General features: G+C 37.4%; 1 protein-coding gene across 5 annotated transcripts in view; it reads left to right on the top strand.

The window, feature by feature from the left end:
* Positions 1-17362, top strand: part of smarcd3b (SWI/SNF related, matrix associated, actin dependent regulator of chromatin, subfamily d, member 3b) — a 66260-nt gene that overhangs the window by 43479 nt on the left and 5419 nt on the right. For 3 of the 5 annotated variants that reach the window (XM_038297953.1, XM_038297951.1, XM_038297954.1), the window contains 8 exons: positions 1398-1440; positions 4886-5008; positions 6244-6369; positions 6924-7019; positions 11694-11795; positions 11921-12082; positions 14455-14552; positions 14731-14866. In XM_038297953.1, the coding sequence (XP_038153881.1) occupies positions 1398-1440; positions 4886-5008; positions 6244-6369; positions 6924-7019; positions 11694-11795; positions 11921-12082; positions 14455-14552; positions 14731-14866 (886 nt within the window). The remainder of the gene's footprint in view (positions 1-1397; positions 1441-4885; positions 5009-6243; positions 6370-6923; positions 7020-11693; positions 11796-11920; positions 12083-14454; positions 14553-14730; positions 14867-17362) is intronic. The other 2 variants (XM_038297952.1, XM_038297955.1) reach the window with 1 other exon arrangement.

Genomic DNA, 17362 nt, shown 5'->3' with positions numbered 1-17362 from the left:
TCTTTGCCCATTCTTCTACGCAAAAGAGAAGCCATATTTTTCCAATTGCATTAAGGTCTCTTTACTTTGACTAGACTATTGTAATTTTTTTGAACGATTAGGGCTGTTGTGATACTGCAGCGCGAACCTCCATCCCACTCTCAAGTCTTTTGCAGCCTCTAACAGGTTTTCTTCAATATTGGTCTTTATGTGGCTCCATGCTTCCCCCGACCCTTATAAGAAAGGCAGGTATGATGTATCCACAGGCGTCTTTGCTGGCCTGCCAGTTTAGATGGACGCCCAGTTGTGGCATACCCTTTCATTTTAAGATGATGCTGCTATGTGAGATGTTCAAACGTTTACGATTGAAGCCTGCTTTAAACCTCCACTACTTTCTCCCTGACCTGCTCTGTTTGTTTTCTAATGTTCCCTAACAAACCTCTGAGCAAATAACAGCTGGATTTATACTGAGTTTAAATTACAAACATAAAGAGAAATAGGTTAAACAGCGAACATAAAGATACGCATGATACCTTTTTTTCGTGACAGCCACACCTGATTTTCTTTCATATTTACAATTATCTCTACCTTGTATTGATTTAGTAGATGAAATCCTAACAAAATCTATTGAAGTTTGTAGCTGAAGCTAACGGGAAAAAGGTCAAAAGGTTTGAATGCTTTTACAACCCACTGTATGCAGGATGCAGCATACTTAAAGAAAGGTTATTTATGCAGTGAGAAAGATAAGTTTAGATGAACATGAGATGATGAGTTATTCTGATTTGCTGTTTTTGCAGTGTGTACCCGGTTGTTTTTAGAAGCTTTCTTTTTGCATACACAGACAACTTGCATGAGCTGCGTGCTGCGTATATCAAAGTGCCCACAGATGTTTAATTTCACAAGCAAAGGGAACTGTAAAATAATTTTCTTTATTTATTTTTGTTTTGTCTTATAAAGGCATCTGTTTATCAGAATTTTTTATATTCCCCTTATACATCCTGCATAAGTAAAGAAAACAAATCCCCGTGCCTGGAATTCATGAATCAATGAGCGTTTCACACACACACAGAAACGGCAGAGGGTCTGCGTTTCCTAAAAAGCTTTCCAACACACATCCCGTCCACGTCCTGCACCACTGATTCTGCAGTACGTTCGTGCATCTTTCTGTGTGAGTTGCAGTGAATATGTATCAGGTGAGAGATGTGTGATGTGACACTTTTTGGGCTGTTACAGGCTCTGGCTCCCCAGGTGGATGGCTGCATTGGGCACACAAACACTGGAGCACACACACATGCACAGCCGGGGTGCTGGATATGGCCCAGCATTTTAGCAGATGGCCTGGGTGCTACGCTATCAGTCACCATAGTAACATGTTCTCTTTTTCCTCTTTCTCTCTGTCTTTCTCTCCCTGTCTCTAGTGCTAAGAGAAGGAAAATGGCAGACAAGATTCTTCCGCAAAGGGTGAGGCTGCATATATTTACCTTTGTTGTTCTGATTTTTTTCTGTCCGTCTGTCTTTTTATTTTTGGTGTGCAAAGAAGAGAAAAAAAATCCTGATTGCTTTTTGATGCCTGAGGTTTCTTTGAAAGTACAGAGGGACCGGATCGTTATTCGTTATTTTACCAAAATGAGAAGAGAGAGGATGAGTGGAGTGATGAGAAGTTTTCTTTAGGGTTTTCTCTTGTGATTTGAATGATTTCTAACCAATTCACATTACAACTGCGAGGCTTGGATTTGAACACATTGAGAAGTAAAAGAGGCAGCAGATGAAAACGTTTCCCACAGGTGAGTTTGTAGGGTTTGAGGTAAAGCTTTTTATTTCGCACTCTCGCCAGGCTGCAGAGGTCTCTGGACTGTGGACGTGCAGCCTCAAGTCTTGCCCCCCTCCTCTGACATTACCCAGACAGAGATAACAGATAGCGTGGCATGGCATGGAGCGGCACTCCTGAAAATGAGTCAAGCATAGGGAATGTCTGCCAGACTCCTCCACCAGCTCGGTGTCTCGGCCCGGCAGATAGAGAAGGAATGAGAGGAACAATGAAGGCAGGAAGACATGAAAGAGCCAGCAGGGAGGGAGGATAGGGAGCTGCCTGGAGGAGTGTGAGTGCACAACAGCAGCCCTTGATGCTGTGAGGACTTTCATCAGTATGGTAATGTTTGAGTTCTGCCTGATCGTCTGCATTTTATTTCCATCGCTTGGCGGAGCACCCTGTTAATAGTGGACAGAGCTGTGGGTCTAAGTAAATATATTTTTCATTTTATTTTAACTCTTTCTACTTCAACTCAGTTTTTCCCCCAATATTTTTTCACACTTTAAAATCCTCTAATTCATTCTCATATCAAACAAAAGCTATGTTTCTCCTTAGACTATGATTGTATTTCTGAAATGAAAAACCTACCCAAACCAACATGTGCCTTCAGCAACAGCTGTCATTAAATCACAGAGGAGATTTTTTATCTTGTTGGTCTTTGCAGTTTTGTTCATATATATATTTTTTTCATCTTTAATATAATTTCCAAGCATTGTAATTAAAGATAAACCCTGACTTTGACCAAGCCACTGTAAAACCTAAATGTTCTTCTTTGAACCATCCTGTTGGATTCTTCTAAAGGAATTTCTGTATTATAATTTCCATTAATATAATAAAGTCATAACAAAACACTACTGCCTCTATGTTTGAGTGTTGGGATTGTGTTTTTCTTCTCAAGGAGTTGTCTTACATAACCATAGACATTCCTCCCAAAAACTTTCATCTTTGTTTTATCAGTATAGTGAATAATATCCTAAATGTCACTTTGAACCTTGGCAGCGCCTCTGCAATGGTTTATTTTAGCCACTTTAGTATTATTTACACACAGTCCTAAATGCACCTAACAAACCATCTGCTTCAGGTCTCTTATCTTTATACATCAAATTTTACTTAAAACAAATAAACTTTCCACTATATTAACTATCCATGCTATAGATAGATGCTAACATTTAGCTAGGGCTTAAGCAATGAATCTGATTAATTGTGATTAATTGATTATTGAAATAACCATTAACTAATTTAGCAATCGATTAATCATTAACTGGAGAATATAGACTCTAATCAATGCCTTTAGCTGACAGAGGAACCCACATTGAGCTGTAATTATGCCAAGAATGTAAAATATATATATAAACATTTTGCATTTAAGATAAAAAAAATATTATAACTCTATCCAGAACTCCCCAAGTGGAAAAGTTTGAGTTTCACCTAGTTTCATTTAATAAAAGGTCATCTTTAAGGGATCTTTGGCAATCTTAGGAATCTTTCGATTAATCAAAAAAATAATCAACAGATCAATTGATTTGCGAAATAATCTACATTTAGCTAAACACATAAAGTTATTGTAAGAAGGTCCCATTATCCACATATTTAACAGAGAAAAACTATGTTTTATTCCAACATTACAGCATATAAAATGATCAATTGTAGCAGAAAGGTCTAAACTTTAGCTTACTAACACTAGCAACACTTAGAAACTTTGACTATATTAGTCAACAAGCTTTGGTAAGTCTTAGAAGAATATTTTTTTATGTCTTTAAAACATTAGAGTGTATTAATGTCTTTGAAATGGAAATTAAAGTTACTGTAAAATCACAAATAAAAAAGCAGGGGTTAGGAGTAACTTTAGTTTACAATCATAACATCAGCCCTAAAACATTATTTGGGAAGCATTTTTGCTCTATTAGCTTAAACATTTAGTCAAAAGAAAAAAAAATCTGATAAATATATCTGTGAGAAATGAGAAAGAAGATCTAGAAAATAACTTTGAAACATACGGTAAAGAAATGGTCCATCATTATTTTGTTAACATTGATTGTCATTTCAATCTGGAAAACTCACAAGAAGAGAAAAGACATTTAGGAGGAATGTATTGATACAATTACTTTGTCTTTGGCGCTCAGACCTCGGCAGGAAACATAGCGCTGAATTTTAATAAATATGCATGAACAGCAGTAAAGAACAGGGTTGTTTCCCCCAGGCCTGAAACTGGTGGTGGAGTGGAGATAGATGAAGTTGGTCAGTCTGTAGACTGCTGGTTAGTGAGAAGGTCTGCTGAGCTTTATGGGGAGATCCAGTGGACTGCGTGAGCTGATACTAGAGCTTCACTCAGGGACCTGGATAGAGATGAAGATGGAAGTCCAGTTGGATAACACAGGTTGAGAGAACCTGTCCATGATGAGCAAGCATGAAGCGACAGTGGAGAGGAAAAACTCCCTGTTGGGAAGAAACCTCTGGTAGAACCAGGCTCAACATGGCGGCCTTCTGCTGGACTGGTTTAGATGAGACAGGGAACACAGTGAGAGTCCAGGAGGAATTACTTTCTGATGAAGCTTTAGCTACGATGGTGGAGGAGGGGCTGGTGGTGGGTTGTAATGGTGTCATCTGAATGAAGTCACACAGCGTATCCGCCGCTTGCGCACAGGAGCAGACAGGTGCGAATCGGAGGCCTTTTAAGATGAACTTTGGATGCCGATTGGCTTTCATGGAGGTGTGATTTAAAGCTGATTGGCTGTGTCACAGGTGGATGTAGGAGAGCAATTAGTTTCTTCAGTTGAACTTCCCCCCCAGGCTCCATATCTGGTCACAGCATCAGCTAATAGTCACTCCTATTTCTTAAAAGATAAGAACAATAAAATATTACGCCATAACTCATAAAGGAAATGCGGATTAGTTTAGGGTTGTTTTTGAATTAAACACTTTTGACAATAAAGAGGAATAAAATCTATTTTACATTATGCAGACCCCCAAAAAGTTGCCTGTTTGCAAAAAAATATTAATAGTTGTGAACAAACCGTGAGTTTTTTATGCTTGTATTTTTGATCAGTTTTGTGCAAACTTTAAATATGATTTCTTTTTTTTTTTTTTTCTGAGCAGATCCGTGAACTGGTTCCTGAATCTCAGGCCTATATGGATCTACTAGCGTTCGAACGCAAACTGGACCAAACCATTATGCGTAAACGTGTGGACATCCAGGAAGCACTAAAGAGACCAATGAAGGTAAGGAAAAAAAAACAACCCTCACGTTAAATCTTTAAGGCTCTGATCTACTAACTTTTTGAAAGTAAAAAACAACTTGATAGCAAGCACAAAGAAAGTCTACTAACGAGCTCCAGCATCTGTGACATGACTGAAATAGCAGATTCAGTCCATTTAGTGGGTTTTCATTCAGAAATTAAAACATTGACGCAGAACTGTTGGGACAGCTGGAAGGATCTAGATGGCAGCGACTACTTCTCCATGTTTGTACATCTAAATATTTCAGATTTTTTTCCACACAAAGAGGGACGATCCTTTTTGTTCTTCTCTGCCTGAGACACACAAAATAAATCCACTTTGTTCTCCCATCGCTCTCATAAGCTACGTTAAAACTTTAGGCCTTAATGCTCAATATGCTCGATCCTGATTTTTTTATTTATTTTTTTGTTCATTCACATTTTAAAAAATATGCAACCTGAATGTGATCTCCCGTGTGAACTGCATTCATACCGCTTAACTGTCCTGCATGCGCAGTAGAGGACACAATGACATCACAAGTAGTGAGCGTGCTCTGTTTACGGAAGTAAACATTGATGGTAGAGCTGGAGTGCTTCACATCTTCCAATTTTTCATTTCTTTTCCAACCAGAGCCAGCGCATTAAAAAGCAATCTATTTAAAAAGATCCAAAAAGAAAGAGTTATCTTCACATTATCGTCTGATATGGTTGTTTTTCTTCCTGCTTCTGCGTTACAAGATGCAGAATAAGAAGCTTTGTTGTGAATTTATGACATTCTTGTAGGATGAATTTGAAAAGATCAGATTTGTGTCAGGTTTCAGACCACATAGCCAAGAAGTCTGGGTTAATTGGAAAAAAAAAAATAGATCTATGTTGTTTAGGCTGTCATGAAAAGATCAGGTACAGGTCGCATATGAGCAATAAAATCGTATTTGGGGTTCTTCAGGCTGCTGTGTGAACGTGGCCATAGTGTCAGGCAGCAACACATGCAGAATCCTTGTTTAAATGCTCTGATCCACAACACTTCAGCGCTTGTTATCTGTTGAGTATTGGAATCACCCACAAAACGCCCACTACTTGCATGTTCTTTTCTTGTTTACATAGGCAATTTCACAAGGTTTATTTGTTAAATTGCCCATTTACTTTATAATTAGATCAGACTTTCAGCTATTTATGGTTCACCTGTAGTTCTGTTTTATTTTGTACTAAACTGTGCTCCTGATTTTGCCCTTGTGTCAGCAGCAAAAGCGTAAACTAAGGCTCTATATTTCCAACACGTTCAACCCAGCTCGACCCGATGCTGACGACTCAGATGGCAGCATTGCATCATGGGAGCTGAGGGTAGAAGGAAAGCTGCTGGATGATGTGAGTTTTAATTTTTCTTGCTTTCGTTTTAGACTTTTCTTTTAAGTTTCTAAATTATTTTGACGTGGATAGTTGTTTAGTGTCATAGAATCTTGGATAGGTGCACATTTTTCTAATAAATTTATAGGTAAAATGTTTGTTTACTTTGTGAAAGTTGAGATTTTGATTTGACTTTGTGCTAGTATTTATACCAGAAGCTGCCCCGGGCTTCTTTAATGAAGTACTCGTATCACATTATACTGTAATGTATTGGGTCAGCGTTTTAAATGTCTAAATGGTGAGAAGAGTGTTTTGAGATCAAAGACAAAATGATTTATTTTGTACTAGAAACTCTGAACTCTACTGCATTAAAAACCCACAAATATTTTAAGTGTAGCTCAGAGGAAGTGGACCATGAGAACAACTGCTGTCCTATTTTTATTCCGATCTCTCTTTGCTCCTCGTGGTTTCTCAAGTAATGACGCTAAGGGCCAAGATGCATTTATGAATCTGACCATCAGTTATCAGATCCTGGAGATTAACCAACCACCTCTGTCTGGGTTTCTTTTCCGCAGCCGGGGAAGCAGAAAAAGAAGTTTTCTTCATTTTTCAAGAGCCTAGTGATTGAGCTGGATAAAGAGCTGTATGGTCCGGACAACCACCTGGTTGAGGTCAGCAAAATCAGGATGTTTTTACCCCACAAAGATCACACATGTGTCATTTTAGAGGCATTTTCTGACTTAAGTCACTGATAAACACGTGTATAGAACTTTAGTTCTGCTCAATCTGAATTAAGTTCAGAGTTATGAAGAAAAAAACTGGTTACACACCTTCTTGATGAAACCTCACTAAAATAACTCTTGTCTATGTGTTTTGCCATCAAAGCAATACCTCTATTGCTATGCTACTTGTTTCATTTATTTCTCTACAAAGCCATAAAAGCAACAAACCAGAGATAAACATGTTCACCCAGTTAGGCAGAATTAGCACAATCTGCGCTTTCATGGTATTGTCAAGCTCAAACTCTGTTTTCCACACCAAATACTTGTCTGTTAGAAGTCAAGGGCCGTGAAACAGGACTCTGTTTTACCTTAAATGAGTCACAATGAAACTCCTTCATGTCATTTCACCGACTCACTCAGCTACTTGCCAAGAATAAACTCGGGAAAACTGACACAATTCTCATGTCTGAACTAAAAGTATAGAAAGAAGGTGGTCACCCTGACACCATAAGGCAACCAGCAGAGGCTCAAGGAAGTCAAAAAATAGTACTGCTCATAACACCCCCTTAAAACCACAGCTTATTATTGTTTCAGGTCGCTTATAATAATTGTGAAACAAAGGACATGTCATTATATGTCAGCCTGGATGAAGAGAAACAGCTTTTTGTGTCCCATCTCACTTTACTAATACTAACTTTGTAATTCAACCACTAAACATTGCTCATATAGTGATGTGCAGAACTTAAATAATGTTTTAAAGGGATCTTCTTTTATTTAATCAATTTATTTTTTATTGCATTCATTTAAAAGTTAAATGCAAGTGCAGCCTTTTTCACAAATAAAAGGGAGCAAAGAGAAGCAACTCTTTATAAACTCTGCCTCCTATCAACACAGGTTATGAACAGCTCCAGTTCTGTTGAGCTTTCCAAATTCATCAAAAAAGTTTCACTAAACTTGTTTTTGTCTGCTTTTCACAAACTTTCTATTTAGTTATTTTTATTGACTTAGACAAACTTGATTGTCATTTTGTATACAAAACAAAATTTAGATGCATACAGCTTACAGCAGTGAAATGAACATTACCATTTATAACGTGCAGCAGTGATCAAGAATGTAAACAGTTTAGGAGAAAAGGAAACCAGTTTAAAAGTCATGGTGCAAAAGGCATTGATATGGAAAGGTTAAATGGAGTGCAAAATAAATAGATATGTTGCAAAATGCAGTAGAACATTGAGTTGTGATGCACTTAAAGGGATTTGGAGAAAAACAAGCCATGTTCGTAGTGGAAATGTGATGTTGCACGTGTGATGCAGAGTATAGATAAGAGTTTGATGGCAGCGGGGAAGAAGCTGTTGCAGAATCTGCTGGAACCTGCATTCAATGCTGTGAAGCCTCTTCTCAGAGGGCAGCAAGGAGAACAGTCCATGGTGGGGGTGTGAGGGGTCGCTGATGATCATATGGACATGCAGCGCTGGGATGAAATGTCTTTAATGGAGGGAAGAGAAGCTCCTGTGATCCTCTCTGCTGTCCTCACCACTCTCCTCTAAAGGAGTCTTTTTAGATGGAATGTGGCATCATATACTATCTCTCTGTATTGTTCTTCAATCTGTATTTCACAAGCAGTCCAATAGCTTCCCATCACGTCTTAGCCCCTTCCGTGCTCATAAAATGCCACCAAATTGATGGAGAGAGAGTGCATCTAGAGGATAGAAACATTCATTTGAAGGTGGTCATTTTTCAAAATCAAAGGTTAAACAGGTTTAAAATGTTATCAGTTAAACGCTCTCCTTTATCATCCATCCATCCATGATGCTCAAATTCTAAAATCCCCTCAATAGAATGACAACAGTATTTTATCAGTAGTGTAAATATGTCATCCTTTCCTAGAATCATTTACATGTTAGCGATGCTGTAAGTTCTCCTCTTGCTCCGTCGTCTGGACCACATTCACGGCTTCTTCTTGAGCAACTTTTTCCATGATTAACAGAGCGCCTCTCTGCCCAGCTTAAATCACCGAGTTAGACTTCCCAGCCATGTAGTCAAGGTCAGTGATAGTTTCCGTCTTTGAAAAATTCCCATTCTGTCACGCCTGGCTAAATGTTAAGAAACAATGATCCCATCTCGCCTGCTCTCTTTCATGTTCTCATTGGTTATACAGGAAATAAAGCAGGATAAGAGGCAGAGTGGGCCGTCTGCCCTATGCGGAGCACAGATTTCTCTCCCAACTGTAGAAAAAGAGGCGATTCTTTTTAAATTTTGCAGCACACAAGGTTGTTTCAACATGCAGCTTGTGAAAATGGCTGCTTGGTTATTATAAACAACCAGCCGCTGCTCTTCACTCTGAATCTCCATAAAGTGAGTGATGTTAAAAAAAATAAATAAGAAATCCACTACAGGAGTTTCAGAATAAAAATGACGGCCTCTCAAGGCTCCTCTTTTTTTATCAACCTCACCACTCAGGTGTTTCTCCTTAAGTGATTTTCAATCAAAGGAATTTTATCCCTACCTTGAGGTGCATTCACTGTCGAACCTTTTCTGAGAACGTCAGCCATCGGTTTAAGGATAAATGTGCTTTTGCTAATGCTTGCATGATTTTTCTTAAGTTCTATGCCTAAGAGTAAATCTTAAATCTTTTTGATAATATCTAGTATTAAATAGAAATAAAAAAAAGATACTCCTCTACACTTGATCTATCCGCTGCACAGATTCCCTCAGTTTTATTTAAAATGTTTATTTTTTTGATGAATATACAGCAAAATAAAACACCCAAGTTGGTTTAACAAAACATTTTGCTCGAGGACAACAATCCTGGTTAAACTTCTATCATGCATTTTTTCTTTTTTCACTTTGTGCATGACTGCTTTAGAGATATTTAATCTTTTACCAAACATAGTGCTGCCTGTCAAGAGCAGGAAAGAAAACGTCACCTTGTTATAGCTGTTTATATCAACTTCTTGGCATGGAAAGAGTCAGAATTACCGGCACTCCTGGTAAAGATTGTTTTAGGGGTTTTAAATAAATTAATCTTTGATTGCATCTGCATTCATTTTGAAATCCAACTTTCACTTCAAATGGATTTATTCACTTGTGAAAATACCATGTTGGGATTCATGAGGTATTTAGTCATTTATGCTCTACTGGTGCTGTGTACACTCGTGTGGAAACATCTTTTTTCTAAGCTGTTTATGAAAAGAGGCCGTGTTCGTCTTTGTGTGGATAGAGCCTCAATTCAGAGTATCCTGCAGTTATAATATGCTGCTGCTTCCACACACCTGAATAACTTCATTACCTTCTGAATATGCAGTCAAGGGCTCCATCAAAATACCTCAAATAAGAAAGGACGCTTCATCCACAGTGGACGTGCATCAGTGATCGATATGAAAAGTGCTAAAAGTCAGATTTATACTTACAGTAAGGAAGTAGCCATGAAGAGCTATTTCATAGACACTAAAGCTAAAGGTTGCCCACAATCCTTTGCGTGACAGGACCTATAGGCAAAGAGTTTGACAACAATACATAACGATCTTCCAAAAATCCATCCTGGACTTGATTACAGATTGAAGACCCTGACAATCTGAGCAACTTTAAAAAAAAGTAAAAAATAAAAATAAAAAAAGGATGCTTCAGTGCAAAAACTGTTAGAGATGCCTATAATAGAGCCCCCCTTTCATTGAGACACCAGCGTGTTCTTAATCAAATTAATTGTTTGGTTTTTTTGTGCAACATTCTGAAACTGCAACTAAAATTATATCATAGCTAAATAAACTACTGCACTGTATATTAAGTGCTATAAACTTAATGATGGCATAGCACATTTCTACGGAAGAGGATTAGGGCCACTGAAAAAAAAAAGTTAACTGATTTTTAAATTTTATTTCAGTTTAACATGGGAAAAAAGTCAGAATTCTCACTTTTTTTCCAGAATGCTGACTTTAATCTCAGAATTCTGACTGAATTCTGACAATAAAAAGGTCAGAATTCTGAGATTAAAGTCAGAATTCTAAGAAAAAAGTCAAAATTCTGAGAAAATAGTCAGAATTCTGACTTTAATCTCAGAATTCTAAGAAAAACGCCAAAATTCTGAGAAAAAAGTCAGAATTCTAAGAAAAAAGTCAAAATTCTGAGAAAAAAGTCAGAATTCTGACTTTAATCTCAGAATACTAAGAAAAAAGTCAAAATTCTGAGAAAATAGTCAGAATTCTGACTTTAATCTCAGAATACTAAGAAAAAAGTCAAAATTCTGAGAAAATAGTCAGAATTCTGACTTTAATCTCAGAATACTAAGAAAAAAGTCAGAATTCTGAGATTAAAGTCAGAATTCTGACTTTTTTCCCATACTATACTGAAATAAAATTAAAAAAATCAATTAACTTTTTTTTTTTTTTTCATTGGCCCTAATCCTCTTCCGTACATTTCAATTACAATAAATAATATTGTTTTTTTTGTACGTGATTAAAAGTCTGGAGGTTGTTGTAAACTAAGGTTTTAAAGCTGTTAGTTAAAAGGAACATTTTACCTCCCGCGGTTGTTTTAGGTAGACAATTTTTTTTTTTTTTAAGGGAACATTCAGCTTTTTTTTGTTGCAGAGATATAAGGTTAGATTTTGTCTGCTTGCTCCTGCAGTGGCACCGCACACCCACCACCCAGGAGACAGACGGCTTCCAGGTGAAGAGACCCGGAGATGTGAGCGTGCGCTGCACCCTGCTGCTGATGCTGGACTACCAGGTGAATCAACAGGAAGCACATTTTAGACCACTAACCTTAAACTAAAGCTTTTTGCAGGTGTCAAATCCTCAGTGGAAGGTTTATCTGATTCTGATGATTCAATGACCATTACAATGTGTCCGCAGCCTCCCCAGTTTAAGCTGGACCTCCGCCTGGCGCGCCTCCTCGGCATCCACACTCAGACTCGTTCCTGCATCATTCAGGCCCTCTGGCAGTATGTGAAGACCAACAAGCTGCAGGACTCCCATGACAAAGAGTACATCAACTGTGACAAGTACTTCCAACAGGTACACAATATTCCACATAATGAGGAGCAAGAAAAAATAGCATTTAAAATATAGACTAAGAGTTTGAATCACTTTAACTCACCAATGCATATGACATTATAGAAAAATGAAAGCTGTAAACTGAAATTATTTTTTAAACACTTGAGACTCAAAAGTAATTGAGGTTGAAATAATCAGGGATGAAAAGAAAGCAGCACATCAGAGAAGTTAGATAACTTTGTTTTAACAGACAGTTCCCACTACACCATATTCACCATATTGATATAGAGGTAATCACAGTCAAGTAGGAGCATCATTAAAAACAGAATTTCCAAGGCTTTTATTTGATTTTTAAATGTTTTTCTTCTGTGAACTATGGCTTTGCTAACTGCTGGAGTGTGTTACCTATAGCTGAAAAATCTACCATTTCAGAAGCTTTCATATTTTTCCCTTCTTTCACACCGTCCTCCTGTATTAGCAGTTTACCACAGATTTCCCATATTATTGTATAATAAAGCTCTATAAAGAAAAGCATGGACTGCCTATCAAACCAGAACTGTTGCCAGCCTCACAAGTCAAAATCTGATCACCTTATTGTAGTTTGCATTTAGTTTAAAAGTGTTTATTTTAGATTTCTTGTGCACATGTCCTAAATGTAATGATACTAGAGCCTGACTGGATGGTCGAACGGCTCGCAGCAGATGCTATAAAACTTGGGAGTTATGGTGTTACCTTAAAAAGGTACGGAGCAAAGATGGCTGTTATTGGTATAGATATATGTAAGGTGGGAAAATGCAAAATCCAGGGTAAGCCAAGTGTGTTTTTTACATTAAGGTAACTAATATATGCTTATGGCCTTATTTGGTCTTTTTTAGTTTAGGATCTCAAAACTGAAATCAATTTAAGTTTAAAGTAATTTTAAAAACATGTAATTGCAAATAATGCAAAAATCTAACTTAAATGAGTGCATTAAGAGGTAATAATTAACCATTTCTTTTCTGCTCTTCATGGTTTACATGGGTGTAGTTTTAAAGCTAAGCCCACTCATCTCAAATCCATGCTATATTTGATGGGTTTTGTTAGTTAACTTTCATTTCCTCTGATTCTCCCTAAACAATGGAAACCTTCCCTTTCCTATTTTATTTGATTTTATATTTACAGCCTCGAACCCCAACGTATCAGGGTGATCTTCCATCCAATCAATGAGGTTAAAGCTGAATAAAGTTTTGTAATTTTTAGATTTTTCCATATTGCTTTATTTTCTACACAATTAGAAGAAACAGATTGGAAATCCTGGATTAGATTTGATCCTTTCTATCATTAAAATCTCCAAATCCTGTTTTTTTTTTCAGGATATGGAGATTCGGTACATTTTTCTTTTGTTTTTATTCATTCATAAAATGAATTGCTCAGAGCGACCAAGCAAATGTGCAGCTTTTTAAAGATAAAAGGCAGATTAAAGATGGAGGAAAGTTGGAAACAGACCTGTGGTCGTGGGCTTCAAAGGAACCTGTGGAGGAAAGAGATCTGGCTTGATTTCCAAAAATCAGCATCTGTAGTGGAGTGAGGGAGCATTAGTTTTTGTGATGTATGAATGCTGCCTAGATACTAAGTGATGAAGAGCTTCTTAAGAAATAATTAGCCATCCGGACACGAAGGTTTGGCTAATAAAATACAGCACAAGATGGGGCCATATCCTGCACTTCATTAAAAGAGAGGAATGCTAAACTGAACTATTTACTCTTGATTTTTGTCACACATTGAAAACTTGTTGCAATTGAAAAACAATATAAAGTAAATCACAAAAAACATAATAGGGAAAACAGCTTTTCTAAAACTACAGATAATTTTTTGGTACTTTTTTAAACTTCAATTTGTTTTCTTTGGAACTGGTTTTCAGCAGAATATTGAATAAAAACCTTGTATTTAAAAAGTGTTCATGCTTGATGAGATACGTTTTGTGTGGAATCTGCAGTTATAAATAATAATTGAAAGTGAAAATATTGGAGCTGGATGTGTGATAAGAAAGGACAAAAGGTTGTTCTGCCACCACTCATAGCGAGGAGGCGGAGAAAAATCACCAAAGCTAACTGTTATAAAGCTGCAGCAAAAAGGGGAAAACTTAGCAACTATTAAACAGCATCTTTTTCTGTCCTACCTTCATAAACATACATTTTTTATTGTGCTTTACTCTGGCTTTAACTGGTGTGGTACAGGATGAATATGGAAAGCAATGAGTGCCCTGTGTTCGGCACAGTGGAGGATCTGTAGGAGATCATTTCCTTGTCTTGTTAGAAGCATCTTAAATCTGTAACCAACTCATTGCTGGGTCTTCTAGATAATTGTGTCATCATGTTGAAAGATCTGACGATCTTCATCTTCCCCCCCTACAGATCTTTGACTGTCCTCGTCTGAAGTTCTCTGAGATTCCTCAGCGCCTCACTAACCTCCTCCTCCCACCCGACCCGATCGTCATCAACCATGTGATCAGGTACAGACACTCAGATCGAAACAAAGGAACTCTCAGCTTTAGATCAACAACGGGGAAATTTTCTTTAAAGAAAACAGATGTTGATTGTCTTAGTTGCGCTTATTGAAACCCCTCCTCGTTTTGCTCCGATTTCTGTTTTCCTTGGTTTCCCTGGTATCAACTCCGACCTTCCTCCCAGCGTGGACCCCAACGACCAGAAGAAGACGGCCTGCTATGACATTGATGTGGAGGTGGAAGACCCCCTGAAGAGCCAGATGAGCAGCTTCCTTCTCTCCACAGCCAACCAGCAGGAAATCGCCTCGCTGGACAACAAGGTGAGCATCTTCCAGGCTTTGACAGCTGTCGTCTTCCCATAGGACAATCAGGAATAACATCCGGTTATTTCATGTCAAGGTTGTCACTGATAAACCTTCATTTTCTAACTACAAACCTTTTAACTCAATCTGTTTTACCAAATGATCTGAAAACAATGGACATCTGCAATTTTAGTAGACATCTTTTTATGTACAGACAAACATTATTTCATGTTTTGTTTTTTGTTTTTATCAATTATGCAAACAAAATTGTGTTTTTCTTCTAAATTTAAATAAAATATTTCTTGTTTTTGGGGGATTTTGTCAGATCTAAATGTTTTCTCATCAGACAAAGATAATCAGATTCGTTACAAAGAGCTTGTTTCTTATAGCTTCTAAACCCCTCTGGCACTATTAGAAAATGTCTTTGCTACCTTGTTAAATCATCAGTTATCTAACTTCTTGAATGATTTCTGTAACTATAAAAAAGTCTGATCACAGACTGACTTGTAGAAATTATTCAATGAGAACCTGTTTGACTCAAGGGGCTGCTCAGTGTAACAGTGGGTAGCACTGCTGCCTTGCAGCAAGAAGGTTCTGGGTTCGATTCCCCGGTCTTTCTGCATGAACTCCCTGAGCATGCGTGTGTTCTCTCCGGGTACTCTGGCTTCCTCCCACAGTCCAAAAACATGACTGTTAGGTTAGTTGGCTACTCTACTGTCCTCTTAGATCGTTTGTCATGTTTTTCTCTGTGTTGCCCTGCGATGGACTGGCGATAGGCACCAGCACCCCTCGTGATGCTTGTGTTTAAAAGGTGTATTTAAAAGCGTGCAACTCAAACAAGTTGGCTAAAGATATCAAACAGCTAAACATTAAGCTCCACTCTAAAAAAAAAACAAAAACATAAAAAGACCTTGGCTCAGCTCTGATCAGCAGTAAATATGCACCCATTATAATCATGGAAAGCATTTACACTGCATACAGACAGCCATCCTGTAAAATCCAACTTCATTTTCTTTTTCTAGATGCCAGACAGAGACAATTTTCACACTAACAGGATATCACACCATTCCTTTTTGTTAAACAAATTACTAAAGATGGACTTTATTCAATAAAAGAACTATATATTAGTATTGTTTAAGCTAGATTACCAAACAAATAATTATTAAACTATAAATACATCAACATAAGCAACAAACATGGCTTCTCTGCACTCAGTGTACTCACCTATTGTAGACTAAAACTACTGAACATGACTAGATGGAAAGAGAAGCTATTTAACTTTTTAAGTCAACACAGAATGTGATATAATAGTCTGACTTTCACACTTATTGGAGCAGCTCTGTGCTTCACAGCAAAGTGCAGCATTTGTAAAGGGGGGGGGGGGGGGGGTGCAGGGGAGACAGATGCTGTCCAAGTCCAGGGTTAGATATTAGGTCTCCATTCAACTATAATGGGGTTGTTTAATGATAAATGGGTAAAACTTTTCCAATGGAGGTCGTCCATTAGGAATGACTCCAAGAGTACATCAACAACTCATCAAGGAGGTCACAAATGATCCCAGAACATTATCTAAAGCACTGCTGGCCTAATTTCGTCTGTTACTATCAGTTTTTATGAGTCAGCACAAGAAACAAACTGGACAAAAATCATCAATGGAAACAATATTGGAGAAATATTCATAGAAAACTGCAAGATATGAAGACCCTCCTTTTTGGAAACACCTCAGGCTTGGTTGAAAATGATAAAAAATAATTTTAGTATTTTGTTTTTGGCCATTAAAAAGTGTATAACTGAGAAACGGCTTTCAGAGGGAAATTACAGTGGATATTTACAAAATGGAAGAGATGATGGCAATTACAAACAATAACAAGGGTTTGTTTATGGCATGCTGGGAGAAGTGGATCGAATATGCAAGTTGAAAAAGGCCCGGCTTTGCTTTGAAAAAGTGTATAAACTAATGTATATATGTATAAATTTATGCATAAATTGTGTTCATATATTGTTTCCTTTTATTTTTGTATTTATTTCAAGATGGGAACGCAAATTAATAGCAGAGACCATCAAAAAGTGTACATATCTGTTCATATTAAATGTACCCATCACTGAAATATGTTGAAAACGTATAAATAATAATAAAAAAATGGCATCAATGGTACAGTTCAAATGTAGAAATCAAGGGAACAAAAAGCCGCAAAAAAACTATAGATGATCCCAAGGCTTTTGGAAAAATCTTTTGCTATATCTGTTGTAAATATTCATTCATTTTCAATTAAATTTATTTATATAGCGCCAATTCATAACACAAATCATCTCAAGGCAATTTACAGTTCAACCAGATAATACAGTCAGATTGATTCAGAGTTTTCTATCAAAGGATAACCAGTTGATCGCATCGACTCATTGACTCAAATGCAATTCCTCACACTAAGCATGCATTAAGCACTATTAAAGATGCAGTTGGTGTGATGGTCTGCTGTACCAGAGCTATCCTGGAGGAGATGTCCTGCTGTCAGT

This window comes from Cyprinodon tularosa, unplaced genomic scaffold (genome assembly GCF_016077235.1).
Source record: "Cyprinodon tularosa strain WSP-4 unplaced genomic scaffold, ASM1607723v1 ctg4, whole genome shotgun sequence".
In the NCBI taxonomy this organism is placed as follows: Eukaryota; Metazoa; Chordata; class Actinopteri; order Cyprinodontiformes; family Cyprinodontidae; genus Cyprinodon; species Cyprinodon tularosa.
The sequence above is the reverse complement of the archived record's forward strand: the minus strand, read 5'-3'. Positions and strand labels throughout refer to the sequence as shown.